This window comes from Choloepus didactylus, chromosome 7, assembly GCF_015220235.1.
Source record: "Choloepus didactylus isolate mChoDid1 chromosome 7, mChoDid1.pri, whole genome shotgun sequence".
Taxonomy (NCBI): Eukaryota; Metazoa; Chordata; class Mammalia; order Pilosa; family Megalonychidae; genus Choloepus; species Choloepus didactylus.
In genome coordinates, this window is record NC_051313.1 from 140,026,267 (window position 1) to 140,041,399 (window position 15,133).

At 44.7% G+C, this 15,133-nt stretch overlaps 1 protein-coding gene across 8 annotated transcripts in view; it reads right to left on the reverse strand.

Annotated features, from left to right (window-relative positions):
- Window positions 1-15,133, reverse strand: part of PHACTR1 (phosphatase and actin regulator 1) — a 581,688-nt gene that overhangs the window by 12,221 nt on the left and 554,334 nt on the right. For 7 of the 8 annotated variants that reach the window (XM_037842145.1, XM_037842144.1, XM_037842148.1 and 4 more), the window contains one exon: window positions 3,223-3,278. In XM_037842145.1, the coding sequence (XP_037698073.1) occupies window positions 3,223-3,278 (56 nt within the window). Of the gene's footprint in view, window positions 1-1,320; window positions 3,279-15,133 lie in introns of those variants that run through there. The other variant, XM_037842151.1, reaches the window with a different exon arrangement.

Below are 15,133 nucleotides of genomic sequence, written 5' to 3' on the forward strand. Positions count from 1 at the left end.
AGAGTACACTGGGCACGTATTCTCTCATTTTGAAATCATTGCTCTCAAATTATGTTTCAGTAACTTAATCAGCTCATCATATCAGCGCACACATGCAATTTAGTGGCGGCTCCAGACTGTCTCTATATAGGATGGGTCTTTAAAAGAGAGAAACCCTTATGCATAGAATTCGGGCAGGGATTACCTGATAACCTGCACTTCCTGCCCCTCTTTGCCTGCACCTCCCATCAGAATGAGTGACGGGAGTTCACAGTGGAACTCAGACCCTTGAGACAGCCCCGCCCCCCTCCCCACCAAAGGACCTTGTATAGAAACAGCCCAAGAAAGGCTCCCATCACATGACAGGATGGGGGGCCCCAGAGCCCCCCCATTCCGTCTTGCCACACAACGCCTGGCATCTCTACCTTCAGAGTTTTCTTTGGATTCAAAGATTCTATCTCCTGGAACACACTTTCAAAATGCACATTTCTCTTGGATAAGACACATTAAACCAGTCAGTCAGTAATATCACAGTATGAATTAATCTATCCAAGATAAATGGGGAACCCGAGAGCCAGACCCAGAACAAGGGAGACCTGTCCAGGCAGCTACAATTGCATGTGGGAGGAAGGAGCTGGTTTGCGTAGTGAGAGCCCAGGAAGCAGCCCGAGGGCATTTGGTTAAAATTTAAGGACTCACTCAGAATATCAGGGTCACCAGGTGCCCCAGATACCACCCTAGTCAACCGCTCTGAGTTTATACGGAAGCCCGGGGAAAGTAAGTGGCTAGTCATGAGCTACAAGGCTAGTTAGAAAAACAGTCCAGGTCTTTTTTCTCACTAGAACACGCTGCCTTATCCCACGTCACGCTCTGCCCAGAGCTGGCCCTTCTCCTTAGACGGCGAGTCGGGGGCTTTCGACCCTACGGGCCAGTTGTGAGCCATGAAGGTCAGCTTTCTGTGTCAGAGCCTGGCACCTTCACATCCAATGTGGGTCTCCTAGGCCGCTCTGAGGGGCAGGGCCACATGCTGTCACCTATGGTTTAGTTTAAAGCAGTTTACAAACCCAGTGTCATGAATTCTCAGGAACAGGCTTTACCAATACAACCCCACTAGGCAACTGGGAAAAAGGCCAGGAAAGGTCCATGATGTCACCATCGCAGGGGGGTCCCCCATCAGAGTGAGCCCATTGTGTGCTCAGTTGTGCACAGGGGCTTGCTCACCACTGGGTCAAACCAAGGGCTTGTGGCTACAGGAGGGTCAACACGGGAAAGGCTGGAGATCAGAATCGTGACGGCTTTATAATCCTTGCCACCACCCCTATAGAGAGTTCCCTAAATGACTGAAGGCTCAGAAGAGAAGTTTTAGAACGATGTATTTCTTGTTTCATGATCAAAATATGATCAAAATAGCTTTCTCTTTTTTTTTTTTAAGAAAGAAAAACAAAGTTCTAGAATTTAGGTATTGTAGCCTAGGGGAAAAAATAACCTCACTTCAGAAAAGTTTGTAAATTATGAAGTGATCAACATGTTTCAATTTGGTCGACCAATTGTTTAATCTGCAGCTATTTGAACAGAGAAAGGTTGACAGAACAGAATGAATGGGAACAATGGAAATCTTTTAAAGCCCTCATTTGATCTCCTGAATCTGAGCCACCCGGACTTCCTAGTCCCCAAGTAAATGGCCATAAAAACCCAACAACGAGGAATGCCCAGGGACTGTTTGCTCACTGGGTCCGGCAAGCCAGGATTGGGAGCTGATGCCATCAGGACGCCAGAGATGAGCTGGCTGGTTTTAGATCTCCTCTTTCCAAAAACCTCACGCCCATTATTTTTCAAAATCTGAACAATCCCCCAGAGGCTTTTAGCTTCTTTCGTTTTAAGAGTCAGACCAGAGGCCACAGGTAAAACTGGATGTGGAATCCTTCAGAAGGATGTGGGGGTGAGGCAGGTGCGATAAGGAAGCACGTTTACCCTATTTCTTGTTTAATACGTGGAGAAGACCTTTCTGGTTTTCCTTCTCTCCAACAAAGTCAAGTTTATAGTGGATCAGGCATCAGACTGAAAGAAACTTGGGCATCAGGTTTGAATGCATCTTGACAATAGAAACCGTCTAGAAAAGTTCTAATTGTATTTTATATATGGTATATTAAGCTTAGAAATTCTGGAGTGGACCCCTGGTTTAAAAAAACTTTTTCAGAAAAACACACAAATTCCTAGAACTATCTGAGGTACGTTCAAGGTGGAAGGCGGCAAATCCTGAAACTGGCCTCCACTGGGAGTTGGGGTAGCAGTGGCTGGCGTGGGGGAGAGAGACGAGATGTTGATAAGAGGCAAAGATAAAGCAGGGGAGTGCTCTGGTGGGGCTGCGGGGGACCCACCTCCCACCTTCTCTGGGAGAAATTTAACAGGGCAGCTTCAGCAAATTGGCCCGTGCTGACCAAGTCATAAGACCACAAGGTAAAGTTGGGTATGGTTGGGGAGAGAGGGGGAGAAGAAAAGTAAAATCCAGAACATCAAGTGAAAATTGTCAGCCACCCAAACTATGATGTCTCATGCCCTGCATAGTATATATTTCTCTTCTCTGGAGAGAAATTAGGAGGGGCAATTTCTTGTGCATGTGGAATGGTTTTATTTTCTAATTATTGACTATCTATCCCTAAACTGAAGCATATGGTTATTCTTGAAATGCTTGATTTTCATATTGCCTTTATTATTATTATTTTTTTTAGCAACACAAGGGTTCTGTCCATATTCAAATATCTGTGTCCTCAAGCAAACAAGATGCTTGTTCCTTTTTTCTATGACCGTAGTGCCAGAGTTTTTCTTGAATCACAGCATCAGGCAGCTGTGGAAACCCTGACACTCTGAACTTTCATTCAGAAATGCTTCCCTAGACTTCACTTCCCAGTTTCAAGCAGCTATCGCCCTTTCAGCAATCAATATAGTATGCTTCGTTTTTAAGCCAATTTCAGTTCAAAGTTGAGCCTTATCCTCCTCAAAACCATTCAGTAAGTTCTCTCCGATTTTTAAGCTTCTTTCTGGCTTCACAGTTTCTACAGGGAAGGGTCTGCTTGCAGTCTGCGCGCTGCCAATGAGTAAAGTGACTGAGAATTTAATTTCTCTGTGGGGACGTTGCCTTTGCCAGGACGTTCCCGATTGTTTCTACCCAACTATGATCTACAATCAAACAATAGCGAAAGACACCACAGAACCTCAGGGATGGTCACGGGTTGAGTCACTTACGTTTCAAGATATTTCTTTGCTCCAATTCCTCGGCAGTCGGCCTCTGGCTCAGCCGCCTACGGAAAAACACCAGGAAAAGTTTCTGAACCATATCATACCCTCCTCGGGTCATTAATCTCCCCAGCTCTTGTAGAAACACGAGACAAGAGACGAAGGCTGGTGCTCTTGCTCCATCCTGGACTCTGAAGAGAGTGACTCTCCCCAACAACGCCTCCTCACAGTTCCTCAATTTCAACCCCAGGAAAGGCACAAGACGTCACTTCACGCCAAACTGACCTTCCTCCTTCCTCCCCTCTCGGCCCCTCCCCACCCGCCCTCCTCATGTGCCCTCCAGGCAAGTGCATGGTAATTTAGGCTGCACTCTGCACAGAAATCCCTTTCTTCTCCTGGTGGCCTCCCAATTTCAGGAGCCCAGTCTCTGCTTTCCTCCCCTTCCCTCGAGGCTCGAGCCTGCTTCTTGCCGTGCTTGCCCAGACCCAGTCAGAACATAAAGAGGCCTGTGGCTCGGGAAGACACCAGAGAGCATGTCCCATCTGCAAAGAACAATAGCTGCTCTTCTTCCTGTCCCCACCCATCACCACCAGAGCCTCATTAGCCCACGGAATGACAAACGAATGGGAACAGAACCGACACTCTTGTTGCTGGGTGCGTAATTTAGCCAGAGCAAAGGAAACATCACAGCAAGGACATGAACTTGCTATGATGCAATGGGGGTGGTGGTGGGGTGGGGCAGACAGTGGGCGCGCAGAATGACTGAGAGAATGTGAACCCTCTCCGAAGGGGAGAGCCACATACTTGTGTGCTTATATAGAGTTCCAGGGATCAGCAACACAAAGGGCTCAAGCATAATCTGGGACACTGATATTTTTTGAAGGCTTTGGTGACTGTTTAACAACCCTGCAATTATCCAGCATTCCACTTCACCCATTGGGATGAGGTGTGTGTGTGATGAGAACACTGTGGAAGGAACTTTAGGCTTCTGAGAGTCCTCCCTTAGGACCTACATGGTAGAAAGGATGAATCTGGTAGAAGTCGTTGTCCCTCCCCAAATATTAGCAACGAGCGTCTATTATTGGCAAGACGCCCAGATCAGGGACTCTGAAGAGAGAGCCTAGAGTGAAAATATAAAGTCCGCGGAGTCCCCAAAGGAAAACGTTTTAAATTCAATGTTACTGTTGTTCATATTTCTCTTTATTATTCTGGGCAAGAAAACACTCGATTCGGTGACACCCCGGTATCAACACCACACAGGTTTAAGTGCTAGAGAATTTTCAGTCAGGTACCTGTCTGGAAAATCTTTAGCATTCTGGAAATGGCGGGAGTTGGTATTCCAAAGTGCTTTTAAGTTTATCAGAACATTTTCATATTATTCACTTTCTTCTCAAAACACTCCAATAAGGTCTCATTTATTCCCATTCCCAAGGGCCAGCTGTGTATCTGAAAATTCACAGTATCGGTAGGTCTCGATTTGGACTGGGTGGTCTCTAAATCCTCTCTAGGATGGCTTTCTCGCCCTGCACGAGGAAACCTGAGATTATACGACTGAGCAAGTTGGCGCCACGGGTCTGGAATGCAGTTACAGCCTTGACTTAGAACCTTCTTCTCAGAGGCTCTGTCCCCCTTGCCCCCTGGCTTGTGCTGGGCAGCCCATCGATTCCCTTGCCAGACACGCTGCCTGGTTCTGTGCTGGCCTTTTTATTTTTCTTATGGGTCATGTTTGGAGGGGATAAAACTTGGTGTTGACAGAAGTATAACCAGAGACAATTCCGTTATTAACCGTTATTACAGTCAAATGTGCCTGATTTCAGATGAAGCCTCCTATGTATATTTCCTTTCTCTTAAAAGTGTCTGAGAACATCACGGCCAATCATGGTTATAAAATGTAGCTAAGCTCATCCAGGTCAAGTGTTATGATCAGTTTTGACTTTGAAAATGCAATTTGAGAGGAAAGTCCTGTTGTGGGATTGTAATGACAAAGGGCCGAGCAGTGTGGGAGGTAGATCAGGGTTTTAGTCCTGGCTCTGCGTTCAGGCTACCATCCTTGGACAAGGCAAAGACCTCTGCTGGGCCTGCAGTTTTTTTCTCCATAAATAATAAATAATTTAATAAGTGAATGCTGATTTAATGCCTACAATGTGCAGGCATGGTTCTAACTACTATATATTTGTTACCACATGACAGTGCTATCATTTCCATTGTACAGATGGTAAAACTGAGGATCAGAAGGTTGCACTACCAGCTCCAGGTAACATGGCTTAGCAAGTGACAGGAGTTTAACCCAAGCAATCTGGTCTTACAGTCTGAACACTCTTAATTACAGCATTTGTTTCCTATGGCTCCCTTAACAAATTACTGCAGACTTAGTGGCTTAAAACAGCACACATTTATTTTCTTACATTTCCGAAGGTCGTAAGTCCAAAATGGGTTTCAAAGGACTAACATCAAGGTGTCAGGAGAGCTGTATCCTTTCTGGAAGCTCTAAGGGAGAATCTGTTCCCTTGCTGATGTGTAATAAGAAAATTGGCTGGTCTGTACCTCCATTCCCTCTAAATCCTTAGAATTTGGATGGTTGCTATTCACAGAGTGGATTTTCTGAAAAGTCATCCAGGAACGTCTTTTGTTATTCAGCGTGGGCCCCTGGATCACACCTGATAGTTTAATGAAGAGGCTCTGGGTGGGGCCAGGCACCCCTGTAGCTTTAAGGCCAGGGCTGGCCTTGCCAGAGAGACCAACCCTGTGATGGGGTTGGGGCGTTGTCACATCATCGGGCCAACTTCTGAGGAGAGGAAGGGGCTGGAGATTGAGTTCAACCACATGGTGCAATCAATCAATCATGTCTATGTACTGAACCCCCCCAAAAATCTCTGGATAGCGAAGGTCAGGCGAGCTTTCCTGATTAGTAACACACATCGATAATGTACATCTTTGCCTGGCTCCACTGGGAAAGGACGTGGGAGCTTCTCGTTTGTGGACCCTCCCAGACCTCATCCTCCATGTCTCTTCTCATTTGTATCCTTTTGAAATAATAAAGGAATTGTCTAGAAATGTTTCCCCACAACCACTAAAAAAAAACAAGCCACAATATTATGTATAACGCTTTCCTGAGTTGTGAGTCATTCTAAGTAAATTATCGAACTTGATGGCGAGACGGGAACCCCCAAACTTGCAGCTAATGGTCAAAGTGTGGGTGGCTGGGGAACCCCCAAACTCGCAGCTGGTGACTCAGGAGAAGGCAGTCTTATAGGGACTGTACCGTTATCCTGTGAATCTGACTCAACTCGGGGTAGTTAGTGTCAGAATTGTATTGCCATTAGGGTCAGAAGTTAGTACACTCACCTTTTTCAACCTGTACAGACCACCTGCCTTCCTTGGCTTGGGCCTCTTTTCCTCTGTCTTCAAAGCCAGCAGTAAAGCATCTTCCAATCTCTCTCTGACTTCGACCCTCCTGTCTCCCTCCTATAAAGACCCTTGTGGTTGCATTGGGTCCACCTGGATAATCTAGGATCATCTCCCCATCTGAAGACCTTGATCACAACTGCACAGTCCCTTCTGCCACGTGAGTCACACATTCACAGGTTTGGGGATTAGGACATGGACATCTTGGGGTGGAGGATGGGACAGTATTCCGCTCACCACAACCAGTGTATCCCACTAGTTGGAAGTTGCAAACTGATGTCCGCTGGACCAGATTTGGCTCTTTGGCAAGCTCAGAGGCTGAGACTGCTTTGAATCTGAATGTCTCGGGATAAGTATGTGAGTCCCCAGCACTCACCTAATGCAAGTGAAGACACATCTGCCCTGCTCTCCTCCTCCACAACCATCCCTGGCCTCGGTGGGCCTCTGAGCTTGAGACCCCTGGATGAGAGCATCAAAAGAGGCATGCTGAAGTTTGTTTTCCTTCTTCCATCATCTAAGTGTCATTGACTAAGAGCCTTGCTGAGGACCAGGCAGGGACAGTCCTCGTTCCTAAGGAGCTCGTTCTTAAGGATATATTAGTGATTCAAATGTGCACGTTAAAAGCAGATCAACTATCTTCAAGGAACTAGAATATAATAAAATATCCTCAAAATGATAAGCAAATTGAACATGATTTAGAACTGACAATTGAAAAGGCACTGCAGATTCTTAGAGCATCTTGGGATGGCCATTAAGAAAGCTAGGAGAAGACAGTTCAGAAGTCCATCAAACGGATGAGTAGATAAACAAAATGTGGTGCACACACACACACACACACACAATAGAATGTTGTTCACTGTTACCATATGGATGAAGCTGGAAAACATTATGCTAAGTGAAACAAGCCAGACACAAAAGAACAAACATTGTATGATCTCACTCATAGGAAATAAGTAAATATGCAAACTCATAGAGACAGAAAGTAGATTACAGGTTACCAGCGGCCAGGTGGGGGTAGAGAAATGGGGAGTTAAGGCTCAATGGGACAGAGTCTCTGTTTGGGGTGATGAAAAAAATTTGGTAATGGAAGGTGGTGATGGTAGCACAACATTGTGAATGTAAATAACACCACGGAATTGTACCACTGAAAGTGGTTAAAGTGGGAAGTTTTATGTTGAATATATGTTACCACAATAAAAATAAGAAAAACAATGTATAGAACTGTACAACACAAAGAGTGAACCTTAGTATAAATTATGGACTTCACTTAATTGTATAGTTATAAAAATATTGGTCATCAACTGTAACAAATACATCACACCCATGCAAAACATTAATTAAAAAATGTTAACAGGGAAAACTGTGTGTGTGGGGTATACAGGAACTGTACATTCTGCATAATTTTTTGATAAATTTTAAAAAGCTCTACTCTATCAATTAAAAAAACACAGCCAAACCAAACAAACATAAAAAACAGACCAGTACACATGTGGAAGTGGGGTTTGTCAGGGTTCCGTGTTGACCCCGTCTCTTGGACTGCTCTCCCCTTGGATTTCTAGAATTATTTTACGGCTCTTGCTTTATCTACCCCCTGCTTGTTCATAAACACAGATGCTATATACTCAGCCACATAAAAATGCCAACTCACTCATTCATTTAGCAGATTATTTACTGAGTGCCAGCTTCTGTGCTAGGCAGTGGGGTGCAGTTGGATGTTTAATGGAAAGAATCCAGATAAGGTGGGGATGAGGGGCTGAATTATAAGGCTCCATGGATAGAGTAGAAGGCAGGAGGGGCTGGCACCCATGGCACAGAGGCCTCATCTTTCGAGTGGAGGAGGGAATAGTGGGTTGTATGAAGATTTGTTTGTTGGGCATTGGAAATCTTAGGGAGTTCCTCTTTCATGGCTTTTACTTGCTTTTTCAAGTTGGCCTCTGATGAAAATGACTTATATTAGTTTAAAATATTACCCTTCTTTGGAAGATCTGTCTTTGCACAGAGCTAAATTCACAATCAAAAGGATTAAGCTTGTATGGTGCATGAATAAAACTGCTTTAAAAAAACAACACAAATAAAGCTCTAGCTTCAGAATGCCAGCCATCAGAATTTTAGGGGGCTCACCCAGGGCAGCCACCTGCTGGTTTATCCCTTGACCCATCTTGTGCAGAAGTACTGGCTAATAGCTGCATAGCAGGGCACAATTGCTGTACTAGTGAAGTGCTCAACTGTTTGAATAATCCCAAGGAGCTGATTATTCCAGAAAAACAAGCAGAGATATATACTGAATATACTGCATCTCCCTCACTACCACTTTGCCAATAAATTTAACTTAATTGTGTCTGATCAGACTAATGTTAAAAATTTTTAAATTTCCTGACTATATCTCTAGATGTGACCATTTGCACGGTAGGTGACAAGGAGCAGCATTTCTGGGAGATAAACTTCAGCGTTAACTGAATCATCCAAATTTAAAAGCATTATGGTAATGTGAAGTGATCTCAGATAGCTTTGCTATTATATACTTGAGCCTGGTTTGTAAAATATCCTGGATCAGCAAAATTGTTTCCATGCCTCAGATGATTTCTTCTTTACTATCAACCACTAAATGATTTACCATTTACCATGAGCTGAAACAGAATCACTAGTTCCTGTTTGAATGTCACGTGTCATCAATTCCCATATGGTAGCTTTCTCTCCAAATTTAAGAACACATCTTGCCTTTGTTCTGTCTGAATACCTCTGCACTAGTGACCATAGGAAGCAACAAAGTAAACTGGGACTTTTTTTCTTCTGTTTGAAAAGACTGTGGGGGAAAAAAACAGCACTTAAGTTTTGGCCTTGGAAAAAGCAGACGGTTAGATAATGAGGCAGTAGCGAGATGCTTTAAATACGTGCAGAACAGGGAAGCACTGTCTTTGCACTTTACAGCCTTTCCCCAGAGAAGTGAGAAAATCCTTGTAGGTTCTGCTGGTCTCACTTGGAATACCGACAAGGATCAGTTCTGCTGCACAGAGCTAACAAGCCTTCTGCCCGCCCCATGATGGCCAGGCCACAGCTTCCATTAGCATCAACAACTGCGTATTGTTTCCAGGGCCCTGATTTTAAAGTGCGTGAACTCTGAAGTTGCGTCTGCATCTCAAGAAAAAGAAAAGCAGAATTAACCTTGACTTTCTGTTTCTTGGCTCGAGAGAGATGTCGAGGATGGCATTGCTGGAGGATGGGAAGAGGGAATGCAGAGGTTCTTGTGGAGACTTATAGAAAACAAGGCTTCCCTTCCAGGGCAGTGGAAGACATGGGTTTTCTAGCAATGCTCTAGATGGGAAACTGTGGAAGTGGAGAGGAGGCACAGTGGGGAGGGGGGAAGGGAGAAACAATGAGTTCTATCCCCTCCTGCCTCCTTTGGAATCTTCCAGGGAGATTCTCAGTTCCCTGAAGGTTGAGCATTTCTATCTGGACTTGGTCCTTCCAACATCCCTGTTTCTAGCTAAGCAGCTACAAAGTGATGGGTGCTTATTCAGTGATTAGTTAACTCAGGTCTACCCGTTCTAACACACTCCTTGATGATCTCACAACACCCCTGACTTCCGTTAGCGTCTATATGTCCAAGACTCCAAAATCTATACTTCCAGTCCAGGTGGCTTTTTCCAGTTCAACTGCCTTCTTATATTCCTGTGAAAGGGTCCCAAATAAATCCATCATCTTCTCCCCTAAATGTGCCTCTTCCCAGGTAGACCAGCATTCCACCCCCAGAGAGTCCTCCACAAGGTCATCCTCTCTGACCTTCACCTCTGATGGCCCATTAGCCACTGAGTCCTACCTCCAAACCACCTCTCGACTCCATCCCAGCATTGCCACCCCAGGCACGCAGGCCACAGCCCTCTCTCCCGAGTTACTTCCAGGATCTCGCAGCCAGCCCACCTCACTCCAGTCTCCCTACCTGCATGGCCTGTGTGGGCTTTTTAAAGGGCAAATCTGATTGCACCACTCACAGGTTAAGAACTATGCATGGCTTCCCAGTGCCCTCAACACAAAGTCAAAACACTCAATGTCCTATAGGACTCTTCAGCATCTGGTCGCTGGCCATGCCCCTCCCCCATATATCCTTCAGACACACTCATCTCCTCTGGGTTCTTTCTAGATCTCCACATGCTGTTCCTTATATCTACAACATTCAATTTTATTCCTCTTTGTCTGGCAAACTGACAACAGTCTGTGAAGTTAGAGCTTAACCCCTAAATACACTTCTTTTTTCTGGCCTCTAGGTTAACAGCCTCTATAGTGTGAAACCATAGCCCCTTATTACCACACCCTAGGCTTGCTATACTTTCTGTTGGCAGGTTTACATGTCTGCTTGCCCAGGGGACTTCAAGGCTGTGCTTTCCTCGCCACCAGGGCCGGGGATCTGTGCAGCTGCAGAGCCTGCCGCTCTTGAAGGACTCCACCTTTGGAGTTTAATGCTGTCCAGTTTTGAAACTTTCAATGATACCTGAACAGGGAACCCTGCCTGTGCTCTCCACTGTATCTCTGCTCTCTTGGCAGAGTCCAGTAACTGGAGAGAAGAACATCTGAGAAATAATTAGGCAGCTGATTGTCCCTTATCTTTAACCCTTCCCTCTTTTCTAGTTCTTTCCCTCAGGCAAACAATGTGTTCTCTATCAGAAGCAAAGTCAACAACAACAAAAGCAAACAAAAACCATTGTCCTAACTGCATCCCCTCCTCCAGCTAACACCTCTCCCTGCCTGCTCTGGCTGCCAGACCTCCTGAATGAATGGTCCAGGCTTGAGGTGTCACTAACCCATCACAGTCTGCCTTCTGTCCACACCACTCTATGGCAGGGGTGCTCAACTGCGGGTAATTCTGCCCCCTAGGGGACATTTGGCATTGTCCGGAGACCTTTTGGTTGTCACAACTAGGGAGGGGCAAATGCTACTTGGTATCTAGTGGGTAGAGACAAGGGATGCAGCTAAACATCCCACAATGCCCATCACAGCCCCTGTATATATTATGTCCCCCAGAAAAAGGCATCGTCTTTATGCAATCTTGTGGGGGAAGATTAATCTTCTTGATTAGGGTGTGACCTCTTGATTGAATGTTTCCATGGAGGTGTGGCCCCACCCATTCAGCCTGCATCTTGATTAATTTACTGGAGTCCTTTAAAAGGAGCAGACCCAGATGCTTGCTGATGCTTTCGAGATGCTGGTCCAGAGTTTGCTCCGGAGAAGCTAACAGAGGACAAAACACCCCAAGGGCATCTGAGAGAAACTTCTGGAGAGATGCTTGGGAGCTAATGCTTAGAGATGCTTGGAGATGTGGACAGAAGGACGCTTGGAGATGCTAAGCTAAGAGAAACCCAGAGACAGTTTGGAGAAAGCCATTTCGAAACTCAGCCCAGGAGCATGTTCCGGATGCCATCGGCTGTTCTTCAGTGAAGGTATCATCTTGCTGATGCCCTAGTTTGGACACTTTTATGGACTTAGAACTGTAAATTTGTAACTGAATAAATCCCCTTTCTAAAAAAGCCAGTCTATTTCTTGTGTTTTGCATAACGGCAGCATTAGCAAACCAGAACAGCCCCCATGCCCCTTCCTGCCAACAGAGAATTATTTGGTCTCAAATGTCAGTAGTGGTGACAAGAACTACATAAAGGTAGGAGGATGGAGGGGAATAGAAACACAGTTTGTGTATACCACTGAAGTTAAGTTGGTATCAAAACCATAGGAATGTTACAGATTTAGGATGTTAAATTTAAGCCCCATGGTAACTACAAAGAAAACAGCAAGAAAATATGCATGATCATAGAGACAGAGATTAGAGTACAGGTTGCCAGGAGCGGGGAGGCAGAGGAATCAGGGAGTTAATGCGTAATAGTGTAGGATTTGTTTGGGGACATGGAAAAATTTTACAATGGAAAGCGGTGAGGGTACCACAATATTGGTGATTAATCCCATTGAATGGTACGTTTGGGAGTGGTTGAGATGGGAAAGTTTATGTTGTATATATGTTCCCATAATTTAAAAAAGAGAGAGAACTAAAGAGATAATGACAAAAGCAATACAGCATCCTGGATGGAATCTAGCAAAAGACACAAAGGAATATTTGAAAAAATTGGAATATAGACTGTAAGCTTTATATCAATGTTAAATTTCTTGAACTTGATAACTGCACATAAGGTGATTACATAAGTGAATATCCTTGTTCTTAGGAAATATGCTTGGCAGTATTAAGTGTTCAAGGAGCATGAGGTGTGCAACCTACACTCAAGAATTCAGAAAATGGATGGATGGATGGGTAGATACGGCAAACGTGGCAAAATGTTAAAATTGGTGTATCTTGGTATCTGGGAGAGGGCGGGAGTATGTTGGAGTTCTCTATATGGGGTCTGTGTTATTTTTGAAACTGTCCTATAAGTTTGAAAGTATTTAAAAATAAAAGTTAAGAAAAAATGTCAGTAGTGCTGAGGTTGACAAACCCTGCTTCACTGAATCAGTTCTTGTTAAGGACTGATGCTTTAATTGCTAAATCCTTTCTCCGTCATAGGACACCACTGACTAACAGCTGCTTCTTGGAGCTTTTTTTTCCCTTGGCTTTCAGAGTTCTCACATCTTCCTTTTCCCTGAGTCCCTGCCCCTCAGCAGGTCTCCTGTCTGATGAGCCTCAGAGCTCCTCCCAGGCTTCGGGGACGTGCCCTGGGTCCCGTTAAACATGCGTGGGACCTTGGATAAGTTGGCTTTCCTCTCCAAGCCTCAAACTTTTCCTCTCTGTGCAATGGAACGAAAGGAATCCTCTAAGTCTGTCAGACTTTCTAGAATTTTTGTGTCGAGAATGGGCAGAGGAGGAGGAGGGTGGAGGGGAAGGGCAGAGTTAGAGTGCTTCACTCCATCTGCTAACAGCCGCCAGTGGCTTGACATTGAACTAAGAAGAAAACTGACGCTCCTGTGTGGCCCGCGTCAGGTGGCTCCAATACCCTGTTTGCCTGCATTCCCATATTCACCTTCAGCAAACTACATCACATAGCCAACTTTTGGGGAAGCTGAGATGTCTTCTCTGGCTCAACCAAACAGACTAGTGGCTCCCTTTGCTGTGCTCCCATTTTGATGATGGCCTTATCCATTACACTGCTAAGACCTATTTATATGCATGTCCCAAAGGCAGGAGCAATATTGTATTTATCTCTGTTTCTGGCATTCAGGATACTGCCTGGCATACAGAAGGTGCTGACTGGAGTTTTGGTGATTAAACAAATGATACCTTCCATGGCTTGCTACTGACCCTGAGGTTGTGCCCAAGAAATGAGCCTGAACTCTGGGCTTGTCTGAAGGCATTTCTACAATATAAAGATAGAATCTGGGGTTCCTCCAGAGGGCAGTGGCAGTTTTGTTTTATATCTCAGTACTATGCCCTTTTGCTTTTTCTCTTTCCACACTGGGTGGAACAACAGTGAGGGGAAAGCCCTGGTGTGGGGCTCCAGAGCCCTGCATCCTGGCCCACCCCAAGATTAGCCAGAGGTTACCTCAGGTACATCACATGGCTTGGTCTCTCAGTGCCCAGGTCCACATGACAAATGGGCAGAGCTACATCTCATCTGCCTGCAGTATACAGTGCTGAGGGGACCAGATGACAGCTAGGTGTGAATAATAAGTATAAAGCCCTAGATATTTTCGGCAACTTGAAAAAGGCCTCTTACCTCAAACAGATTAGCAGTTTACTCTTAGAGAAAAACGTTTTGGTTTTAGTCCCTGGAGGCTGTGGCCCCAGGGCTAGGCCCCATGGCTAAGATAAGGTACTGGGACGTAATAACCAGAGATAACACTGTAACCATTGATATGGTCAAGGTGAGCTGAGATGGGTTCTGGAATAAGGATGGGGACAGCAGAGTGTGTGCTCAAACCCAGTTAAAAAACCAACAGCAAGAAACCTGGGAGCCTACAAATGAACACTCTTAGCATTATTAGGATTATGGGACTTAAACCAAATATTGGCAGTCAGGAAGACATCACTTTGAAAGAGTATCTGAGTTGGTACAATGAAAATGAAGATAGTCACTGAAGTTAACTGAAAGACATGCTCATTTCAAGAAGGTCATCTTTACACAAAGAACCCATCAAAACAAATGCCAAGACAATAAAGGTCAAAGGCAAAGGAAAATGGGAATAAAAAATAGAGTCCAATATAATACCACTTAAATTGACTGAGATTTGGCTACCTTTAGCTTAATTTCAACCATCCATCCATCCATCCATCCATCCATCCGTCCATCCATGTATATGCCAAACTGGCTAGGCCTTCAATTAGAGCTATGTATAAGAATAAACACTACTAGCAAGAATAACTGGGCACAGATGATATAATAAATTCTGCCATTTAATACTAATATGCACTGTGTGTTATATTTTGCCCTTAGCCTCTCTCCAAAAATTGAACACTAAAATTTAGACTTTGCTTTTTTTTTTCTCCAATAGGTAGCTGTACTGGGTACCTAGTATAAAAGTTTATATTCTTTCTAGGAGCAGAGAG